General features: G+C 37.9%; 1 protein-coding gene across 4 annotated transcripts in view; it reads left to right on the forward strand.

The window, feature by feature from the left end:
- The window catches only part of TLE1 (TLE family member 1, transcriptional corepressor), a 75,955-nt gene that overhangs the window by 26,998 nt on the left and 24,600 nt on the right, over positions 1-24,357 (forward strand). For 2 of the 4 annotated variants that reach the window (XM_062640860.1, XM_062640868.1), the window contains exons 7-10: positions 12,872-13,076; positions 13,817-13,833; positions 20,854-20,970; positions 24,133-24,186. In XM_062640860.1, the coding sequence (XP_062496844.1) occupies positions 12,872-13,076; positions 13,817-13,833; positions 20,854-20,970; positions 24,133-24,186 (393 nt within the window). The remainder of the gene's footprint in view (positions 1-12,871; positions 13,077-13,816; positions 13,834-20,853; positions 20,971-24,132; positions 24,187-24,357) is intronic. The other 2 variants (XM_062640877.1, XM_062640886.1) reach the window with 2 other exon arrangements.

The following is a 24,357-nucleotide window of genomic DNA, read 5'->3' on the forward strand; positions in this document are numbered from 1 at the left end:
GAAAATTGCCCAGTTCTTTCAAATTAAATAAAATGAGATGTAGTAAGCACAAAACTATCCTCCCTTTTAACGTTAACTTGCTAACCCCAAGTCTGAATTACTTAGCTCTGACAATAGGAACTCTGTGTGGCAACATCCTGGGTTATTCTTCATATTTTGCCTTTTTTAAAATACACAGAAACCTTAATTACATACTAGGATTCTTCACAGTAGATGATTTGGAATAAAAAAGCTTCAAAGTTGTAAACTAAGTTTAAAATAGCGAAGGAAGAAGGCATTTGTCAGCATGACAGTTGGTATTGTCAGAATACTAGTTCATGAACAATGGTCAGATTTTTGTTGTTTGTGTCACTAAGTTTTGAGGAAAAACAAGAAAGTGTTATTGATGTTTTTGGTAGTTTGTCCTATTCAAAACAGGAAACCTGAAAAGAAGGCGTGTAAAATGTGAATGAATAGGTAGTATTAACCAGAATTGTTTTCCATTTGACATCCTCCCATCCCCTTTGTACACACTATGTACCGGTGGGGAAACAGAACCTCAGAGAAACAATATAGAGAGCAGTGTCTAAATGAGACATTTCCTGGAAAACAAAATACTCTCATGAGTGACTCTTCAGTCATTCTGGAGAGGGGAAAATTGCATCCAAAAGTCAAATGTAATTGAGTAGCAGCCCAGACCTCTCTTATCTTGCAAAGTTTCATATGTGGGTGGATTGAAAATGCTGCATCTTGGATGTTGTTCAAAAACAAAAAATTGTTAGATCTAGATGGGGAACCACCTAATGTCTAAGGTAAGTCAAAGGTGAGACCAAATATACAGTTACAAATTTGTGAAGCTAAACAGCTTTCAGGAAAGGAGTGAAAGGGAGATGGTTGGGGAAAAACATGGTTACATAGAAGATACGCAGCTGCAGCTGAGAATGCAGAGGGAAGGTAGATTCTGATGAGATGACTGTGTGAGGTACCAACAGTGAGTTGGTACTACTTGCTAGATTATTGTCCACTGAGCAGATGGTGGGGATAGGGAATGTACGTGTTGAAGGGTGTAGAGCTTGTAAATTGGTCTGCTTTGCAGCAGGAGAGACGTGCAGGGGATGCTGCTAAGATTAGAAAAACCTGTATATGTGTAAACAGAAGACCAGAGAAGTTCATGGGAAATGTGGAGATTGATATGTTAGCAGGGATAATTCCTTATTTTTGTGAACTTGGCTCCAGGTGGTTCTGTTAAACAGACAGGTTTGGAAGGAATAATTTCAGTGGAATGGAAAGGATTAAACGAGTCACAGTGCTTCAATATTACAGTTCAAGGCAAGAATTTACGGGAAGTGTGTTCAGCGAGCTTTAGTAAAGAAAACATGGAAGGGCTGTCAGAAAGACAAAACGGGTTTAGGAATAGGTTTACTTTTGAATCTGGTTGAGGCAGAGAGGTGTTGATACATATATATATATATATATATATAGAGAGAGAGAGAGAGAGAGAGAGAGAGAGAGAGATATATATATATGATACATATATATATATGAAGTCACTGGCACAGAAGGGTAGGTTATTTAATCCCAGAGGAAAGTGATTAAAAGTACCTCTCTTGATTAAAGCATATGCAGGCAGAAAAGCTTTCCATATTTGAAGATAGTTCTTGTGAGTATTATACACGTTTCCCTTAAGTTATCAAGGAAGTAAAAATAGGCAATCTGAAAAGATAAGCTTACCTTCTCTCTTACAAATACCTCCTTTGCATTCATACTTGAAGCTAGACAAGTGGGGGAATTGGAGTAAGTAAAGAGTCAGTAAGCTCAGATAAAAACGGGATGTGACCTTCAGTGCCTCTCTTGAAAGAAGTCTGAGATAGGTAGATCTGGAGAAGGAAGAAAGTTTGATGGGAAGAATGAATTGGTTGGCCCGGACAAAAGAGGAACTCAGCTGGGACTGCACATAAGGTGGAATCAAATGCAGAGAAGTTATTTGAGTAAGAATGAAGCAAAGCATTCATGGTCGTGGGGTTGTCCTGCAACATGAGTGTGAAGAGAGAAAGGTGTTGGGTGTTCACATGTTGAATGATGTATGACGAAGTTGGGCAGCTGTGTGGTAGAAGGGCAAAGAATGAAGCATGTTGATCAGAAAGGAGCTAAGGTCTTGTTTTGAGAATCAAACACTGATACACTGAGATGAGCTGTCAGTGTGTGGATGGGAGTGGGTGTACAGCACAGGCAATACACCTGTAACTGGGTGACTGTAATAAAGATGGAGTAGGAGAGTGCAGAGTGGTAGTAGCAGAGAATGTGAGGAAGATATAGGGGACACAAGTAACATAAATATTGAACATTAGAAATGTGAAAGAAAACAGCAGTTTTTCATGGGGAAGAACAAGGCAGACTGTTCAGAGAGGGGGCTGCATCGGAAGTGTGAAAGAGAAGGGAGGGAAGCTTGTTTTCCTTTCAGCCACAAAGTGAGGCTGGCATAGGCATTTGTGGTAACTTTAGCAAGTATTAGAGGCAGTGCAAAGACAGTTTGTACAGAAGTTTGCTGTAACTTTTCAATAAAGAGTTTATGGTAACTGCATTATTTTTCATTAGAGTATTTGCTGAGGTACCAAGGCTGCTGTCTTGTATAACACTGAATCCACACCCAAAAAACACCCCCAAGAAACCCACCTCCAGCCTCACCCCATCCCCCCCCAAAAACCCCAATGAAAACTACCCCAAAACAAAACTAACATTACTTAAGGGGGAAAAAAAAAGAGCAAACCCAAACATCATTAAAACAAGGGCCTTTAGAACTTCTGGCTTGTTTTTATTTCCTTTTTCTATTAGAAACTGTTTGAGACAGGAACTGTTCTTAAGCCAGCTCTGCAATATACATTTTTAGAAGAATGGCTGTCAATGAAAAAGCTGTATATACAGACATAGAGAACAACTTAAATATTTTCATCTTAATATAAGCAATCAATATACGTGTAATATATACTGAATATTATACGTGGGTATCATGTATGTAGTGTATAGCGATATATTAATGATACAATATATTAAGATGTAAAAATATACGATTGTGTATATGATACATAAATGTTATGTGTGTGTATATAATTGTTAGATTACACTAGCAAAACGGCTTTAGTATGTGGACTGTTTGTTGTGTTGCCTACGTAGCTGCTTATACAAGCAGTAGTCATGCTTCAGTGTGTCTGCACTTGGTACAAGCTGTTAAGATTTAGGTTAACTTGCAGTGCCTAAAAGTGTGGAGGAGGGAAGAAAATTTTTTTTCCCTTTGGCAAAAGGTCTTATGTGGATGCAGCTACACTGGTGGAGTGCTAACGCACCTTGGGGAGAAGATGTCACTGAACTGGAAGACTTCCATCTGCTGGCAATATCCGGCATCCTCACTGCAGGGCTGTGCCAGCATGGGATGATCTGAAGTCTCCACAGTGTAGCTAAGCTGCTAGTTCAGATCTACTGTTGTGAAAGTACTAGTCATGCTGGCAGTACGATGTAGTTACTAGTCTGTGTCAATGGGGTGTTAAAAATCTTGCCATTTAACACTTATCACTAAACTTTTGTTAAATAGTTAATTGCTGATCCCTTTAGCAGAAAAAATAGTGGATGTGCTTGTTCACTGGGTGCAATCACAAATCATTTGGGTGGGATCACCCACATCTGTCATTACAGTTTACAAGAGTGATCTTTCTAAAGACTCCTGAAGTGTAATTATCTCTTTATCTTTCTCATTCTGGGGCTTGGGCTTGCCCCCCAAAGTGCTAGAAGAAAGGGTGAGAGAAACCTAGCTGTTTAAAGTGAGACAGAAAGGCACAGCAAAGATTAGAGTTGTTGCTAAGCATATTGCTGAGGAAGAGAGAGTGCTGTCTGAAGTCTGTGTCTGGTGTAAGATGGTGATGTGAGAACTAATCAATGATTAGTAGGCTGCTCTTGGAAATTATTTTTGTTTGCTACTTGTGTTATATTGGGGAGCATAGCAGACCTGTTTCTCAATTCTATAGGTGTAAAGCTAACTAAAATATTGAAACTTTAAGATGGGATCTTGTGATTCAGCAAAAGTACTGTGTCTACTAGTAGGTAGGTTGGTACTGGCTATGTAGTTCAAACTGGTAACAACCCAAGCCTTTCTCATGTTGAAAAAAAAATCATTTAACTATCCTCATGAAATACAGAATATATTCTAAAATACAACCTGAAGAATATATTTAGCATTTATGTCTTATATAATGATTTTAAGGAGCTATTAAAAAATTTCCTGTTGTAGTAATGCAGAATGAAATTTAGAGTGTTGCTAGGTAGATGAAGGCTTTGGTGTAACTGCTTTTATGCTTGTTGACTCTGTGGGTTCTTTGGAGGTGAATCATGCACACCAGTGGTTTGTTAGCCCCATATTAGAATCTGTACTCTCTGCCTGTGTTGTAACTTTTCTCTGGAATCAGATTTTCTCTCAAGCTACATCACCAACCAATAAATATATATACGTTTTTGTTTCAGAGAAGTTAGTGTGGCAGCTTCATGACTGCAACTAGTTTTTATTTTCTCTCTTTATATATAGAACTATTAGCCTCACAAAGGAAGTATATAAGGAATTAAGCTTGTGTTTACGTTAGCGTGCCTTACTTTAGTAAGACTAAATAATGTGGTTTACTCTCTAATGTTAGGAGAAAAAAAGAAAAAGTACTGACTATGGAGCTGGCCAGGTTTAGTATGCTCTGCCAAACGTGTAGCATGGATTTGTAGAAGAAATTAAATTTATAGTAAAACATGCATGCATCAGTGTAAAACTGTAATGAGAGCACTGGAGCATAAAGTGGTCTTTTTAATCTTCATAAGCCAGTTGAAATCAACATTGTTTTTCCTATTTTGAGTTTTCTGAAGAACAAAGAGACAAGACTTGATTCCTAAAGGAGGGTCCCGTAGCAGAGGACTCAAAGGGAATTCTGAAAAGAAGATAATACAGGGAGGAAGGAATTAAGTGAGCAGGAAAAACAGAAGTTAAGAAAGGAAAACAGAAAAGACTACTTGAGAACTGTAAACTTCATGTTGGTTTGCAGTAGCTTCATGGAGTGCTTTGGACAAGCTAAGGGTCTTGCATCTGATTATTTTTTTAGTAGATAAGGTGGCAAAAGGACTTAGTTTCTTAGTGTTCTTACAATCACTGTATCAGCAAAGCAGTGAAATACAATTTCACAGCCTCATTTCAGTTACCTTGGAGATTATGTCAATTTGTGACAAAAGGACTGCTTGGGGAGTGTGTTGGCAGGGGAAGCTGCCGTTATCCCACTATTGCATTGGTCTTCTGGTTTGTGATGCTATTTATGCAACCCCTTATCTGCTTTGAAAAAGTTGATGTGCAATTGAGACTTACTAGTATGGTCTGAGTTGTTTGAACAAGTGGAAACGGGAGCTGTGGAAAACTTTGAAGAGCCTTCTGTTCAAAAATTTAACATTAGTTTGAAGCAGATCACCACATAGAAAATAATATCAAAGAACAAAGTTAACTTTTTCATCTTCTTTCTGACTTTGATACTTGCTTTGGCATCAGTTCTGTACACAGTAAAAAGCTTGTTTTGGTGTGTTGTTTTGTTTGCTGTTTGTGGAGGGGAAAATAAATAGTAAGACCTAAATACACTGTACTCTGCATCTTCTGTAATAAAGCATGAAAAAGAAATGCGATTTTTCCTATGAGACAGTTGGGCCTTTAATCATGCTGCTGCCACACAGATTTTTATATATGTGAAGTATATTGCTTAGGATAGGTTTTGCCATTACTGTCCTTCTGTGGACTTAAATCTCTGTAGTACAATGGCATTTTACATGGTTTATAGATGGAAGAGGTTTACTGAAGACACTATTTCATTGTTTCTGAGGGCATTCACTTTCCGCGCCCAGGCCACTGTGGCTTTTTCTCATAAGATAGTTTTCAAATAACTTCTACAAAACTACAAAGGCTCCATTTTCTGCCTAGTGGCTAGAGATTCAGTGGTGTGCACTTTCAAGTTTATTTACTGTGGTATAGTGTAGTTTCCTATCTGTCAGAATAAAATCTGAACATTTAGAAGAAGAGGAAGTAAGGAAACAAAATGAAACAAAATAAACACAGATGTTTCAAAGGAACTGGGAAGAAAATGAAGCCCTGATAGTAGCAGCTGACTCTCATTTTTCTAAAACATGTTTAAATGGGAGGAAAACAGTAAGCAATAACAATTGCAGAATCACAGAATGCCTAAAAGGGACCCCTGGAGGTCATCTGGTCCATTCCCCTGCTCAAGTTGGACCATTTAGAGCCAGTTGTATAGGACCATGTCTGTATGGCTTTTGACTGTCTTTAGTCAGGGAGACTACCACCTCTCTCTCTGGGCAACCTGTGCCAGTACTCTGTTACCATTGCAGGAAAAAAAGTGCTTTCTGAGTTTTAGGACAAGCCTCCTATGTTTCAGTCTGCCCGTTACCTCTTGCCCTGCTGTTGGGCCATCCAGTGATGGGCCACAAAGTTGATTAAGGGACCTTGCATACGAGGACAGGCTGAGAGAGCTGGGACTGTTTAGCCATCTCTGTGCCCATCACTGGATGCTGTCCAGTATGTCCATGTCTCTCTGAAGAGCCCAGAACAGGACACTAATTCAGGTATGGCCTTAGCAGTGCTGAGGGGAAGGATCACCTCTCTCGGCCTGCAGTCAGCGCTTCTCCTAACGCAGTCCAGGTTGCCATTCACCTGCTTTACCACAAGGGCATATTGCTGGCTGATACTCAACTTGGTGTATATCAGGACTCACCGTCTGCACTGTAAATAATTTCTTATCTCCGGTCTAAACCTGACCTCTTTCAGTTTAAAGCCGTTTCCCCGTGTCTTGTCACTACAGGCTCTGACAAAAAGTCTCTATCTCTTTTATAGGCCCACTTTGTATACTGAAAGGCTGCATTAAGGTCTGCCTGGAGCCTTTCTCCAGACTGAACAACTCTGGCTCTCTCAGACTTTCTTTGTAGGAGAGGTGCCCCATCCCTCTGATCACTTTTGCAGGCCTTCTCTAGACCTGCTGTGACAGGTCTGTGTCTTTCTTTGCACTGTGGACCCCAGAACTGGATGCAGTGATCTGGGTTGGGTTTCAAGACAGTGAGGCAGAGGAGGACGATAGTCTCTCTCAGCCTGCTGGCCATACTTCTTTGGGTGCAGCCAGGACATGATTGGCTTTCTGTGTTGCAAGTGCGCATTGCTTTTGCGTGTCCAAATTTTTATCCACCAGTACTCCCAAGTCTTTTTACAGAAAGTGAACACAGGGCTGCTGTCAGTCCATTCATCCTCCAGTCAAGGGGGATACTGGGGATTGGCCAGACCCAGGTGCAGAATCTTGCACTTTGCCTTGTTGAACTTAATGAATTTCACAAGAACATAATGAAGGTCCTGCTCTTCAGACCTATAAAAGCCCATCTGGGTGCCACCCCTTCTCTCAAGCTGCACTACTCAGTTTGGTGTCATCTACAAACTTGCTGAGGGTGCACTTAATGCTATTAGCTGTATGTCCTGGGTGATCCTACTGATGAAGATATTGAGTAGAGTTGGTCTCATTATGGACTCTTGAGGGACACAAATAGTTACTGGTTTCCACAGGGAAATTGAGCTTTTGACTCTTTGGACTGAGTCTCATCGATTCTTTGGATGTAGTCATCCAGACACTTCCTCAACTGTCTAAGAATCCATCCATCAACCCCATCTCTTCCCAGTTGTGTGGCAAGAATGCTGTTAAGGACTCTATTAAAAGCTTTCTAGAAGTCTAAGTAGATGATGCCTATAGCTCTTCCCATGCCCACTGGTGTAGTCAAGTCATTGTAGAAGAATGTGGATATGTAGTTAAGGGTGGTTGGTTGTCATCCTGTAGCGAGTTCTTCTGGGTAACTGAAATACTCTTGAAAATGCCTACAGAAACTTATATATGAGTTTTAATTAATGGCTTAAACTGTCTGAATAAGTTTACTCCTGATAGTTTTGCATGTTAGTAGTGTGGGTGGTGTGTGCAGGGTTTTGGGTTTTTTAGAATGAGGAAGAAGACTGGATCCGACAGGAGCATAATTATGAGTTTTTTCCTTTTTTTTTGGAGGGTTACATTTGCAATGTTGGTTCTGTAAGTATTTCTAAACAGTGAGGGAGAAGGTTATTGCTTGGCTGGCTAGGTGGTATAGGGCTAGCCCTTGTATGTTCATTGATCATAGGTACTTCATGCAGGCTCTCACTTCCTTCTGCTAATGAAATAAGAAAATAAAAAAGCCCTGATTTCCCTTTGGGAAAGAGAGGATATGACAATGAAATTGAACACAGTAATTCTCTCATGACTTTCTGCCTACTTGAGTTTACCAAAATCATATTTCTTAGTTTTACAGAAGTTAACATGAAATCATTCTCTTCAAATGTCAGGTCTCTAAATGACTTGTGGTTGCCAGATTTTCTTTCACAACACCTCGATGGAGCTTGGGGGAATCTCTTGACAGTAACACTGGTGCTAGTGCTGAAAAGGTTTCCGAGAACTTTTTCTGCTCTCAGGCATTTGTTTAGAAAGGCATGAGAGAAGTCATCTATTGTGCTTTGGGACCAGGTATAACCTTGTTTTTGCTGTTCATGTACAGACACATCTGAACTCTTAATTTGGTGCTTTTCAACAGATACTGAATAGCACATCACGCATCTGTTGAAGACCAGAAGAATATTCTAACTATCTGTTTACTGCTAGGAGTTAAAAACTACACTTTTAAGTAAGCCATAGGTGTTTGTGACCTCAGCAGAGCTACTTTAAGGTGGGAAGTGGGGATTGTAGGAGCTCATGCTCAATCTTGGTAAGGAGCCTAAAGGGGATGTGCCGTTGTTTTATGTACAGGAAATCTGTTTCACAAAGATTTATACTGTCTCTGGCAGAGATTTCTGGCAGAGATTGAAAGTTAATTACAAATTTTAAGTCCCTGTTAAAGAGTTCTTTATAGCTGGAAACTGCCTAGGATGCTCGAGGTGAAAAACTGTACTGCTTCAGAAATTGTTAGGAGATGCTCGCTCAGCAAAGCAAGTGCTGTGTTTTTCATGTGTTGATTTTTGGGGCGTTTGTGGCCTGATTAGAGGAATGCTGGGAAAAAAGACTAAGGCAAGAAAACCTACATCTGGAAGTACAGTAAGTTGAATTTGTCATTCATTTGGTCCTTTTGCAAATATGAAGATCTTCTCGTTTTGCGACAAAATGGTGGGTGACCTACTGATGATTTTAAAATCACTGCTATAGCTAGTTATCTCAGTGCAGTCACTTACGTATGCATCATTGCACTCTTCTCTACCTTCCCACTTCCCTCTGAAAGTGGACACAGCTGTTGCTCTGCAAGTAATGATAATAATTGGTAGTAAGACAGATCTGTTACTCATCCTTTTTTGAGCACATTTCTTATGGCAGATGTCTAGTTTTTAATTAACTGCTAATGAACATGCCTAGTAGACCATGATACTGCTGCCAACTTACTCTGTTTTATATCTCACTGCTGCTGAGCTCTTAAAAGGTGACAGAGCAAGCATTAGTGTCTTTGAAGTGACGGGAAGGTGATAATATGCATAGCATAATTGTTTCTAGGATCTACTATGGCAAATATCTAGTTACTAAATACATCTGGTCAATGCTGCTGTTACCTATCTCCCTCTTCCTTTGTGTGCAGCACATACTCCTTTTTCCACTTCTAGGAAAAGAATACTTCTTAAAATTGAAGTTTTTTTCTAAATAAAATGATCATGAACTTCTGGAGAAGACCATCTTTATGTGTTATGGAGAACTATACACCTATTATGAATGGGTAATATATATCAATCAATATTCTTCAGTCTTAAACAGCAGTGAGCCTCATATAACAAACATTAATTCACAATATACCTTTGACTTAGAAGACCATGATCAGGTTTTCAGTCTTAAGTCTGTTTATTGTTGTTGGATATTTAACCATTTTTGGGTACCATTTTCCTCCATTACCGTCAGTAACCTTTTTGTAAAGCTGCAAAAATGTTATGCAAAGTGATGCATTTCCACTTGCAGTTCTCATCTGTTCTACACCTTACACTGGGCATTGCTCCCCAGCATTCGTATATAGTCCCATCAGAGAAACAGGACATAGCTCTTCTCAACATGTTCCTTCAGATTCAAAACCTGTTTAGAAGGGATTAATCTGGTCCTCAGTTATGTGTCTTTCAGAATACCATGCGTGTAAGCTACAAAGCAGAACCAAGGAAATTGTACGTCATATGTCCCTAACAGTTTGCTTTCTAAAGACTGAAACTGTGCTGATTAACTTGTTTGCTGATTAAACCAAGCAAGAGGCATGAATAAAGGAAATTTTCAGAGGCTCCCTGAAGGCATATGGACAAGAATGGAAACAGTTTAACTTTATTTCCCCATTTTGACCTTCCCGTGCCCTGCAGAAGTTATTTTGAGGTCACTGTTGGAGAAGGGAGAAGGTTTTTCTCTGTGAAACCAATTTGGAAGGGATAAATGACATTTTCTTCTTAGCCAAAATTGAATGCCACAGCAGGGTAATCCAGTGTGATAGTGCAGTTGGAGACAAATAAGACCGATGCCATGAATGCCATACAGTACTGCTGATATATGTTGTCTCATAGCTAAGAGCAGATGACTGACCTGGCTTAAGGCCATCAATGAGAAAGGGAATAAATGAAATACTGTCTCTCTGAGAGAGCCTGCCAAAACATCAGGTTATTTCCTGATTTGAGGAAACACGCTGGAAACTACTATAGTCATCATGAAGTCTATACTTCATAAATGAGAAGAGAGATGTCGCCTTTTTCCTTAGAAGCTGGATCAAAAGAAAAAAAAAAAAAACGAACAAATGAACAAACAAAAAACCCCAAGCCCTGCAGTCCTGTCAGACTTTGCAGTGCTCCTTACTGATACTTCTTCAGTTAAATGAACTTTAAATAGTAGTAGCTCCTTGATTTAGTAGAAGGTGGTCTACTGCTTTAACTACTTCAAATAAAGATAATTCTTACTACTTCCTTCAAAATGGTGCTTTTCAGGTTGTTTGTAAAACACATTAAAATAGAAGAGTAAGAACCACCTCTTTCTTACCTTGCTTTTTAAGCATACTTAAAAGTTGGCAAGAATAGCGATCAGACACATGCATTCCAGTGAAGACTAACGAGGCTTTTTATGCAATATATGGAAAGAAAATCCTGATATATGTTGTGAGAGATCAGGTAAACTTCTAAGCATGTAGAATTGACTAAAGGGCTTGTGGTAAATCTTATTTGTGTTGTGTATAAAAATAAGTACATGATGGCAATGTTACAGTTGGAATAGTAAGAAAGATTAGCAGGTCCAGTCCACAGTTCTTCATATCTGTCACTTGTGTCTACATAAATTCATAAACTGCTCAAGGCATGTCTTGGGGTGGGGTTGTAAGAAATATAAGTGTAGGGCATAGTAGTTACATAAATAGTAATAAATAAAGTCATTCGTATGCCAGTAGATGTTTGCAGGTTTTGTTGACAGCTTGTCTTGAAGAGGCTTGGGACCTATGGAAGCAGGTAAAATACTTTTTGGATTGAGTTATTTTGTAGCAACTTGTGAAATATTGTGGGCTTTAGGTTTGATTTCAGTAGCTGTCAGCAGTACTGTAACAATTCTGCCTGCTCTTACAGGACCACTAGCATTCACGAGGTCAAACTCATGTCTAGCTGAGCTCATCCTGTCCAGACGTTTCCTTATCTGTCTTCTCTTTGATCCCATAAATTGAATGGTACTCTAGCTTTTCTCATGGTACCTACCTTCGTCAGAGGGATGGTGGAACATGGCCAAGGTGGAGAGGTTTGTTCTGTCTTCTGTTTGTAAGACCAGGTGCAAGGAAGGAGGAAAGGGACAGAAAATCTGTTTAGTAGACTAAAGTGGAGCTATGACCAAGCTAAAGATTGTTTTGAAGCATAATTTTCTGAATAAATCTGTGTTGAGCATTTTGGATGAATTAATTGGTTAGCTGAACTTAGAAAATATTAATAAAACCATAACAGCTTTAACTAAAAAATGCCTTAATATTTAAGCTGTGGGGAAGACATTCTATTGTAAGGACTGCTTCTAATAAAATTGCTTAAAGGTTATTTTGCCAGATTGGTTACAGGGTTGTATGTCTAGTCATTATGATACCCATCTTGCAAGCTGCTTTTGAAACAGATGGAAGTATTTTAATTCATTAATACCATGTTTCTTGGTGGGAGTTCCATGACCTTATTGATGCTATCTGGAATACCTGGACTTTAAACTTACAGTTGGTTCATAAACACCGTGTCAGTTCATGAATAATTTTTTTTTTCCCCCCCAAAGTTTGGCTATAATAAAACATAAATTTAGTACTCAGAATACAAAATTGAGCAGTGTCTTTTAGTATTTTAAGATTCAAAATAAAAATGTACTTACTTTTTCCAGATTAGGGGAAGAGAGGGATGTAAGTTTGAATCAGTCTTGCCAGTGAAACTTAATTTTTTCCCAGAGCAGTGGTACTCCTTTCTGTAGAAAGGGAAGGGTACTTGGGCTTTTTGCTGCTGCTGTTTGTCACCCATGATCCTGTGGCAGGCAGTAGCTGCCTGGAACAACCTGCAAGTAGTTGAAACTATTCCTTGGGCTGCAGAACGATTATGCAGCGAGCCTTTTTTGGTTCATGGGACACAAGCACAGAGTGTAGTATAATGTATGTGTATAGCTGGGACAGAAAGCAGAGATTAAATTTAAACCAAACAAACAACTGATAAAAGTCCACTGTTGATTCCTGGTAATTAACCAAACTTCTTGCTTCTCCTTCCCCATCTATGTGCTATGTGTTGTTCATCTGGGGATGATGATACCACTGGGAACAGCAGCAGCAGTTGCAGGCTCAACATCTCTCCCATGGCCATGGACCTCCAGTGCCTCTAACACCGCATCCGTCAGGACTTCAGCCTCCAGGAATCCCTCCACTTGGAAGCAGTGCTGGCCTTCTTGCCCTTTCTAGTGCTTTGGGTGGGCAGTCTCACTTGGCAATAAAAGATGACAAGAAGCATCACGATGCAGACCACCACAGAGGTGAGAGGCATGGCAGGCCTGATTAGGACATTGTCACATTTGCGCATTGCTGCAAATTATGTGCATCTCTAAAGATTCCAAGTTATATAGAATGAGAAAAAACTGTTGGCAAACTTAAAAATGTCTGCATATATACCACTGAAGCAAAATTCAGCTTGGAATTTTTCACTATTTTAAATGGGGATCACTAGGTGTCACCTGCTCTATAGTTTGCAGGGCATTTTGACATCCTGGTAAATGCTTAGTTGTAATAGCAGTAGCCTGCACCATATTGTGGAAAACTGTTAAACTGCGTAATGGATAATTTTTTTAAAGAAAGTAATGTTGTTAAGTGGGTGGGTGGGAAGGTAGGGGGAATGAAGAGTTAAAATTTTGAAGAGAATGTGTTCAAACAAGAAATTTAGATAATTGCATCTGTTACTTTAGTTTCATAGGCTTAAATTCTAGTACTCAAATATTGGGCAAAATTGCACTTGACTAATTTTTGAAAAGAAAATAATTTATTCTGTCATGAAATAAAACTAGGCTTTGTGTATGGTTAAACTGTAAATCATGTTTACACAATACTGTAATTTTCAGGAAATCACTGTATTAGGAATGTGCAATGACTTACATAAATAAAAGCCATTTTAAAACTGTTTGCGGCTTGTGTTCTAATTTTTCCCCCCTTTTTTATTTCTGTTCTTGCCTCTGTGTCTGAACGGGCATGTCTGTGCATTTCTTGGTTACTGCGGGAGCAGAGAGAGAGCCGGGCACAGTAAGTACCAACATTCCTGGTAATGTTTCCACTTCTACAAAATTTAATAATCAAACCGTGCACTGTTTGTGTGTTTTATCTTCCTTCTAGTCAGTTTCATGCCACTTAAGTATTTTCTGCTCAGATACTCTTGTTTTATGCAGAACACTGTCAGTTATTTGGAGGACTGTATGAACCAAGTTTGTTTCTGAGCAGAATGATTTGGGGGAAGCTTGAACTTTAGTTTGGTTTTTAGAAGTGTGGGGGAAGCTGCAACTCAAACAGAACATGAACTGCAAATTATAGTATAACATTATTAGTCAGAGTTTAGATTTTTCCTGTAGGATTTTCATGAATTAAAGTTGCAGGACAGGTGAGAAATTTAAAATTCATGTGTCATGATGGTGTTTGGCCCTAGTATTTTGTTTAACTGAATCTCTTTGAGCCTTACTAATGTTTTCACTGCTTAATTTGTGCTTCAAGAATAACTTCCGTAGCAGTACCTTTTTCCCCTTTATGCATAAGCTGTAATAGAAGTAATCTAAGGCACTCTTATTCAAAAAACAGCCAAAGAAGTACATTGTTAACAGCGTTTTATATTGTTGTGTTTTGAGAGATACTGCTATATCAAACTTTTGGAGATAGGCATGGCAAATTTCACATCATTTCAAGTAACAAAGCCAATTCTTCTTGTTGAATTCATAGGTGAATTTGGGCTCTTGTTTTGTTTCTTTTCTCAATCAGAAAAGACAAGAACTAACGACATATCTTTACATAGTGGACACTTGATTTTTGTTGCCTTTTTTTTTTATATAATAGGGCTTGACATTTACTTACTGGAAGCAATAAGCATTCATTTCCGCTCACTTAATGTTATTAATGATAGTGTAACTGTGGAAATAATTTTAAGATGGGTTTTCCTGAAGACATACCAGCAGGTCTGTGTAATTATTATGTGTGGTTCCAATTGAGCAATAGACTCTTATTGGGCAGATAGCTCATAACTTTTGGGTCACCGAAATAAGATTTTTATTTTCAGAGTAATGTTTTAAGTGTAATGGTGCTGCTAGAAATCCTGACAAAGGCTTGCTTTCATTATCCCAAAACACCAAACCCCATGCTGTCTGTTGGTTACCTAAATTAACCGTGAGATTTGTTATTACTGTGCATCTAGTGTGACCTTCCAGTATCATCAGTAGAAGCTGACAACTTTAAATGTACAATTTGGAAAGACTACAGTAAAGCACTTGCTTATTTGGTTTTAAGTTGATTTTAAAATAACTTTGAGTTAAAGCATATTGTAATGTATTATTTAGGTATATTCATTTTTAATGAGATCTGGTTTTATTTTTTAAAGTGTCCTTAGGCAAATAAGCATAAGCTTTTATTTATTGTGTGTTTAGGAAGACTTAATAATACTGTGAGACTCGTGTATTTATAAAGGAATTTCAGTGATTTCATTATTCTTGATTGTGATCAGTGTCTGTTTAACCTCTTTTTGCTATATCTAAATGGCAAGGGCTAGTGTATTATTTGTTGTGCTACTTAATTTTTTGGGAAATAATATGAGGGAAGGTTCTTTGTAAAAGACATGTTTGCGAAACATTTAACATTTAAGTTAGTAATAATAGTATACCTCATACATGAACTGCTAATATTATGTGGGCAAAACTTAATTATATGACTATATGGAAATGGCAGGTGGGGTTTGGCTGATATAGCTCTAACCATCCAAAACTGGGTCATGTTATTGTGGGAATGCAGGCATCCCTACTATTGTGACGCAGTCTGGCTCAAGGTAATGAAGCCAGGCAAAGTAAGCAAGTTTTGCAGCTGAAGTTCAGTAAAAGTTTTGGGAGACATCAGTACAAAACATCTTTGATGTCTACATTTTTTTTCTCTAGGGAGCATACTGGCAACATTTTCAAACTCAGGTGTTCATTTATTATTTGTCTTCTCACTATTCTAGTTTGGACAGGATATAGAAGTGCAAATGTTCTGAAGTGCTCTATTGTATCAGTAGTAATTTGTAGACAGTGCAGTCTGACTTTGTTACATGCTTGGGATTTACATTGAGGTTGTCCTCATGAAAGACATTGAGCTTGTTTTCTAGTACTTTTTTCCTCAATTTTTAAGCATTACTTTTTTCCTCAATTTTTTCCTCAATTTTTAAGCATTAATATTGGTATTGTTCTGTAAAGCAAGTGGTCTTTTTTTACAGCAGTAAATATATTCTATGTCCTTAGCTTCTGTCCTGTTCTTCCAGTCTTTGACTAAGAGGGCATGCACAGTTGAATGATAGTTTTTGGTTGATACTATATGCAAGCTGTTCTTGGTTTGTGTTTTAATTCTTCTAAATGAGGGGGTGGGTAATCACAGAAGGAGCTACATTAAAATATAGGGTACTTTTCAGTGTAGTACATGTGTTCTTCTTGGCCTTTGTGAAGAAGGTAGTATTTTCTATTATATAGCATGTAATGGATGAACTTTAATTTCCTTAATCAGTTAAATATTTTCTTTGTTAGCTTTGTCAACTTAAAAAGAAGTTGATTTTTTTCAGTCTTTATGGATGCAAACCACAAATCAGCTTCTGCAGGAGTTGCCCATACGGAAGAGCTATGGGATGCTGTGGTACAGTTTAGTTTGTAGCTGATACAAAGCAACATGAGGCTGATGATGAAGGATGAAAGGGTTGGGGTGGTCTGGTATAACTTTTCATGGATACTCTGATTCTGACAAACATTAACTGGAAAAAACAGAAATCAACAGAAGCCTTATTCTCTGCTAATGTCTCCTGATTATTGCATCAGTGTGGACTGTGATTCAGATCCATTTAGGCTTTAGATTTCCTTGCTCCTAATACAAAGTAGTCTAAATATAACTTTAAATGGTGGACAAAAAGAGGGCAAAGTCAATAGCTTTCCATCACTGATAATTTAAAACAAAACCTGCTGACTTTTTATAAGTCAACTTTTGGGTTGTTGACATGTGCTTGCAAGAAGCGTATTCAACAAATGGAACTTAATGATTCTTGACTTGAATAACTTTGAGTGTGATCTTCTTGTGCCTTGCGAGGCGGTAGAGGAAACACTGGTCCCTCTTCCAATGTCGAGTATATTCCTGTTAATGAGTCCTGACAATGAGCAGTGGTAATGCTGAGTAACTGATGTTTTTGTTGTAGATGTTAGACTTGATCCTGTTTACCTACTCAACAAGGGATTGCATTTGTTCCTGTCTACATACGGACATCTGTAGACAGCACTTGTGTGTGGTGCTTAGGTCCTCTGTAGTGGTTAAAGAAACTCAGTGGCCCTGCTTGGTGATAAGGGCAAATGCAAGTTAGATGTAGTAACTGGCTGTAATGGCAGATGGGTGCAGTTGGTTTGGATTAACAGGGAGTCAGTGTTAAGCACAGAGCTAAGCACAGAGCTTGTGTTTGTGTCTTTGGGAGAGAAGAGAGGGAGAGGGATAAGGAGCCCATCACTAGAGAGGTTGTTAATTGGGACCAGGTGTAGTTGAACGATGAGCACAGATGTGATGTCAGTACTGTTATTTAATTGCTGTAATGATCAGCATAAAGTTAGTTGTCAGTTCTGTATGTTCTAGTGAGTTGTCTGTGCTGTATTATAACTCAGGCTAAATGAGATTCTGTGGGCTCTGAGCCTGTACCTCTGGCACTCAGACTTGTGGTTTGGAAGTAGTTGCAGTGGGGAGCAGCATGGCAGTTGAAGAAGTGCATTTGAATAACGTGCCGTGTATTCCTAATAGGGAACTTTCCTTCTCTGTGCCTTGTGATTAGGTTTTCGTTTCACACTTGCTGCTGGTGGTTTCAGTGTTTGGCTTATGCTGGCAGCAAAGTTGGTTTAGGATTGTAAATTGCCTGTTACAAAGCCCTTATGTAGTCTGGTAACTGACAGGAAGCGGTGCTGCATCAGGCTTTTTTTTTTTTTTTTAATTCTTCTGGGTCTTTTTGAAGAAAAGGGAATCTTGGATAAATTTTGAATGATTGGAAGGAAACGAAAACTCATAAAATTGATTTTGACCATTTTTTCTGAACTGAGATTCATGATTTGCGGATGTTGCACTGGTGATCCCTAATAAATTGAACTCCTACTATGAAAGCAAGGATTATCCTCAATTATGCATCTAGTCTGTTGAAATTAATACAAAATGAAAACTTATGCCATGCAGTTTCTCCTTAGGAAATCAACTACGGTTTTTTTGTACAAACTGCTAATTATTGAAGATCAATCCCAACGGAAAATTTCTGTAGTATTAGAAAAAAAAATTGCTAAAATAGAAATACTTGACCCACTTTTGAAAATTAAGTCAGATATTAGCAGGCCTGGTAGAAGAAATTAGCAGTTCTTCTTAGCACCTTTTTTTCTCCTATAGAGGACATAGGGAGAACTCCATCATTGTGAAGCTGTTACTGCTGTCTCCTAGGTGGCCCTGTGCTTGGTAGTGAACATACAGCAAATACAAACTTTACCAGTGTTGAAATGAGGAACGGCTATTTTTAAATCAAAAGTTGTAGTTTACCTGATTTTAGTCACAATTTTTAGGACTTCTTTATACTCCTAAGGGAAACAAAACAATAACTTCTTAATTATTGAGTTTACAGGTAAATTTTGCCAGAGAACCAACATGATCTTATTTGCAACTGATGGTATAGCTATTGTAAAGTAAGCTGGTCTACAACAGCTTCTGGATTTGTTACTCTGATTCCAGAGAACAGTGCCTTTAGATGAAAGTGGTAAATTAGAGAAAGGCAGACCACAGGGGAGATGTTTTGCAGAACTGGCTTATAAGGACTATAGATTACTGTTGTAATTATACGCTTATACGATAACTAAGCCACCAGTTCCATGAAGAAAAATTGGATAATCTTGGCTTGAAATTTAGGACACAATGGGAACTAGGTATACCTAGGAGTTCCTAGGTATGTTTCACAGTGTTGAAATTCTGCGAGACAAACTGTACAGAATGTTGTCAATATTGTCTAGGTAAACTTTACATTAAACCAGGAAAAGGGTCAGGAATTACAGTTACTCATATTTGCTGCTGTGTGGTAACTTCAAATAGCAGGGTTGCTAAATTTTTCCCAGCTGTTTCCCCTTTGCTGTCTTTCTGTTACACATAAATTTTGACAATTTAAAATGAGAAACTGAGTTTACTCACTTTACTACGTTAGTTGTCTTTGTTTTATGCTAGGATCTTTGGCAGTAAAATACATTTTTTTAATGATTTTTTGTTAAGGGAAGTATCTCTTAAGTAAAAGGCTTTTCTCCCTTTTTCAAGAAAAGACTTTTACAGTACTCAAATCTGTGGTAAAGTTTGAATTGGCAGCTTCTAAAGATTATTCTACTACTACAAACATATATTAAAAATGTCCATTAAATATTAATATTATTAATATATTAAAATGTTGAAGATGTGTTTTAATGTTCTTCAAACAAGTGAATCCCTCAGTTTGTGTGCATCTGTGAGGAGATAAGGGGTTAAATTTGGACTATATTTGTCAAGGCAATTAATTCAGTGATCCAACAAGCCCACCTTTTAGTTGCAAAACATTGCAGCAAAGACATTATTTTGAGCTTCTTTATACTGAATTTCATTAGACTCTCCTGTATGCTTTATGTAAGCCCCTTGGCATTTGTTTAGCTTGAATAGTCATGAATAAAAGAGCTTAGAGTTGGCTTTAAAGTGCAGCTTCTGAAGTAGGAAAAAGAGGATTCAGATTTGCCTTATGTACCCTGTTTTGTTTTCCTTCTTGGGACTAAACAATGTCTGAGGAAAGCTACTGAGTTGTCCTCAGGTTTTAAAGGGAAAGCCATTCAGTGCACAGTTCACTGGGTATTAGTATGGTTATGATATATTAAGAGTAAGTATCTCTGGCTCTTTGGCAGATCGAAGTATTTCCTTTGAGGGCTTACACTTGCTGAATATGTGTTATGTTTTTTCTTGAGAGATACGTGTATGTATGTAAGCATTTACTTACATATGTGTGAGCATATATTTATTTATGTAAGCATGTAGTTGGCTTTTAGGAAGTAGGCTTACCAAGTCTTTGTGAAAGGAAATCTTTTTTCTCAACTCATTCAGTATTGTTCACAGCATTAACACATCACTGAACAAATTGCTCTCTTGCATATGCTAATCCTGCACTTAAAAGAACTCATTGTAACACGTTTTAATGCTTTAGCTGGAACAGAGATGGAGATGGGAATCACAGGCATGTCAAATTGTCATGTGACTGAAAAACGTCTAAAATGCCTTTCTCTTTGGGTCAACAGTTTGTACTTAGCATACCTTACCATGAATGAAAGCAGTCCATGTAGTTTGAGAAAAAGATTAGTCTTTGCTTTTCTCTTTTGTGTGTGTTGGTCTCAGTTTTTCAGGTCAAATCTGATTAAATAACACTTTAGCCTGAATTTCACACTAGTAGTGAATGTTATGCTGGAAGTAAAAATATTTGATCTTTGTTTGCCATACCTTTATTGAAGGCATCCAATTGGAGTTTACCACAGCTAAAGAATGATTACTGCATCATCTTATTTGGTAAATATTTATTTTAAGAGTTAAAGGCAATTTCCCATGCCTGCAGATGTAAACATACCAAAGCATGATCTATTTATGATGACCTAAAAGTGAGCAATCAATCAGATTAGATTTATGAGGTCTGTTTTATTAAATGGGATGTGAATATAAAAAAAAAAAAAAGAAAAAAAAGATTGTTACCTGCTCATGAATAAACAGCAAACCTGCTTCTCCTAAAGAATAAGTTCAGTTGAATTAATTAGTTAAATAGTGTCTGACAAGTGAACTAAACTTTTGATACATTGAACAATGAAAAGCCAAGTTTCTTAGAATACATGAAGCTGTACATGTTTGCCTGGAGGACTTTGAGTTGAACTAAATGGAATGAAAGACTATGTAGGTATCACATTTCTAAAGTATCTATCAGATCCAGTTTTTTTAAGCATTTGTGAAGGAATCTTTAAAGGAATTTTTGATTGACCTTGGTTTTTGTCTTTACAGAGTAATTCTCTTTTGGTCCAGGACAGTCTGCGGAGCACAGATAAACGCAGGAATGGCCCTGAATATACCAATGACATCAAAAAGAGAAAGGTGGATGATAAGGATTCCAGCCACTATGTAAGCAAATATGAAAAATCAAAGAAAAAAAAAGAAATGATTAATTTATTTGCACATACTGTGCTTGTATGAGGAGTAAAAGAGCTGAGAAGAATGAGGCAATGTGTTTCCTATGGCTGATATAGTACATGAATATATGTGTCAGAGAGGCTGTTATTCATGTTGTGGGAAGAGTTTGAGCTATTGTCAAGTAATACTCCTCAACAGGGAATAAAAGCCAGGAGTAGCTGTTTGGGATTCACAAGTTTCCTGGGACATTTCTCAGAGTTGGAGCAAGAGATCCTTTCTGGACTGCTCTAAAATCTGCAGGTTTGTTTGAAGCGAAGGGTTTTGTTGATTTGATGGGTTTTAGTACATTTTTCTGATACTAGCTGTTACGTGTTGCGTTAGGAGGCTGTACTGTCTTACTAAAGTCTGCTTTTGGCTGATACGGCAGTTTCAGCAGAAAGCAGATTGAAATATAAAAAGTTCATGGTTGTGTTCTGCATTTTTGAGTAGCTTGCTTGTTGCTTGGTTTCCAAGAGACACATCACTACAGCAGTGTGGCATACATGAATCTCAAAAGGTTCATACAGGCTTTCAACTTCCAAGTCTAAATGCTGAGCCAAATCACAGGATGATACATGAACAGGCTTTAGAGACTAGGACTGGTGCGAAAGTACGGAAAAATCAGAACTCTATCAGAAGATGCTGTTCTTTGACATAGCAATAATGTGGCAAATTGGTTTGAATATGAATTTAATCACTAATTACTTCCTGGTTACTGAAACCCAATAGAAAATAAGGTGCCCCTTTATTTCCTCAGTATTTGGTAGGGTAATTTCTCTCCAGTTTGACTCAGAATATCTCTGAGTAGCTATTGGATATCGCTGGTGCTACTGACAGTAGTTAGGACAACTTTCCCCTTTCTGCACATTGTGGTGTTGTAGTACAGTTACAGTTTTGCAAGTTGTATTTCCACCACTTTCTAATCTTGTTTTGATTACAGAGGGGTTTGGCACACTTCCCCATGTTACTCCCTCAACTTTGAGGTTTTGATATTCTATGGGCATTTTTCATTTTAAAGGTTTGAACACTAAGCATTATTAAGATATGCTTGATAAAAAAAAAAAGGAAGAAAAAGCTTACCATGTTTGTTTTTCTTGGGTTTCTGCCAAGAAGAGATGAAAAGGATATTATGGCACTGTAGAAGCAGTTTGTTTTAATCCACATTTAAATGTGTGGTTCTGTTTGTTCTTTGCTTGAAATGGATTTTACAGATAACGGCAGCATCAAAGAACTGAGCAAAACAAGGATTGTTAAAGGTTCCAGGTTTATTGTAATCTGGAATTTTTAACTTTATTTTTAAAGGTTCCCCAGTTCTACAAACAGAACTGCTGATTTCCAGCTCATTTTAGATGAGACCCTTTTAGGGACAAGGAAATACTACTTCTGTCAGAAAGGAGACAAACAAGTTGCAGGAATGGTCATTAATGAAAATAAGATGCAAAACCACAATTATTTTTTTTTTTCTTCTTTTGATTTCCATGTTAGGACCTGCATAGTTTCAACCTGTGGGTTTGTTACTGAGGAGGTATTTTGATGCTACATAGTACCTATAGGACATGCCTTTGATAGTCCCAGTAAATTTCAGTTTCTCAAGATGACAGTCAGTGAAGTACATTTAATCGTTGCTCAGCAGCTATTTTTGCCCTCCTCAGGAGTGGTATTTCTGGTGAACAAGTGTCCCACCCACTGTGCTCCCACATGCTCAGATGTGTTCTAACCTATTCTTGCTTTCTGGATGTTTCATACTTTTGAAGAGGTGGCAGATTAATCAGGGGTAAAATTTTCCTATTCCTTCTTTTGCAACCTTTGTTTGGACAGCTTCCAGCTTCCTGAGTGGCAGAAAGAGCCACCATTCTGTCTTTAGTGGCACTATTGGGTCCTAATATGTTTGCAGTATTCCATGGACCAATATTCAGCTACGAAAACAGAAGGGAAGTGTTAAAACACTACCTGTTGGGGTGGGTTTTCTTTGTTTGGGTTTAGTTTTGTTTGTTTATTATGAATATTACTTGTGTTGGCTTTCTTTTTGTTTGTTTTGGGGGGTTGTGTTTGTTTTTTTGGTTTGTGGGTGATTTTTTTTTCTTTTTCATGGTGGTGGTGTCTTGTTTTAAATGTTTATGGCCTGAAGTGAGGAAAAAGAGCTGGCATTTTACTTTACCACTGTTAAAATTGGGGTAGCCCAGGCACATTGAAAGCAAGAGACACGGGACAGTTTGATCAATCTTGTATGTATGGTTTATTTGCCTAGAAACCTTTTAACTAAAAGAATTTCTGTTGGAAATGTCCAACTTGTCCAAATGAAAATTTTAAGTTTTTGTCATTCACTTGATTTGTTCTTGAGTTAAGGCTCACTTTCTGGTTGAACCACCACAGTGGACTGTGGAAATCACTGTGTATCATAGAACGGGCATTCCTGCCTGTATTGGAGACAGGGACCAGGAGACACTTGAGTAACAGCTATTGTGAGGCACTAGAGCAGCTCAGGTGAGCAGATTTATGTGAAACAGTCAAAATGCAGCTTGACAAGCCATAATAAATCGTTTCTGTTTAGGAATGTCAAAGTATTTTGGTTTTGTTAGAAATGTTGACATGCCTTGGCATTTCTGAAGCTTTTTCTTCCCCAGAATTTTTCATTTCAAAACTTTCCTTTCTGGAAAATGAGAAAAATTGTCCTATCACTTTGAGGAAGATCACTCATCAAACATGTGCCAAAAAGCTCCAGTTTTATGAGGTCTGTTGGGTTTTTTTTTTAGGTATGCACAAGTAGTAATTTCCATAAGATTAACACATGAGATTAGCATATGAACAGAATGAGTTTCTCTTTTAGAAGTAGTGATAATTTATGACGGTAATGAGAAGGAGCTTTGGACCATCTTGCACTGATGGTGAGACCATCAGCTTTCAACTAGTTCTACCTTATTTGGGTTTTATTACTGAAGCAGAAATAAGGTGTTGTGTTCCTGTTTTCGTTGTTTTCCCTATTGCTAATAATGAAAGGCTGTTTGCTTTTTGTTTAGGAAAACAAAAAAAATGTCTCAGTAGATACATAGTCTTTCTCTCTGGGCTCTTAATGTACTAATTTAAATGAACACTATATTTATTTATTTTTAATAGGACAGTGATGGGGACAAGAGTGACGATAACTTGGTTGTAGATGTATCCAATGAGGTAACTTTTTTCATTTTTGTAGTCTTGACGTTTGCCCAAAGGTTAAAGGAAAAGTGCATTTAGATGTTAGAACAAAAAGAATCCTGTGTGGATATGTTAAAATATTCACAACTTCTCGTTTTTTTCTAGTACTAATCACTATGTCTTCCTCAGAGCTTTATCTGGTTGCCC

This window comes from Pezoporus occidentalis, unplaced genomic scaffold (assembly GCF_034315485.1).
Source record: "Pezoporus occidentalis ecotype Australia unplaced genomic scaffold, CSIRO_AGI_Poc_V1 ctg117, whole genome shotgun sequence".
Classification (NCBI taxonomy): domain Eukaryota; kingdom Metazoa; phylum Chordata; class Aves; order Psittaciformes; family Psittacidae; genus Pezoporus; species Pezoporus occidentalis.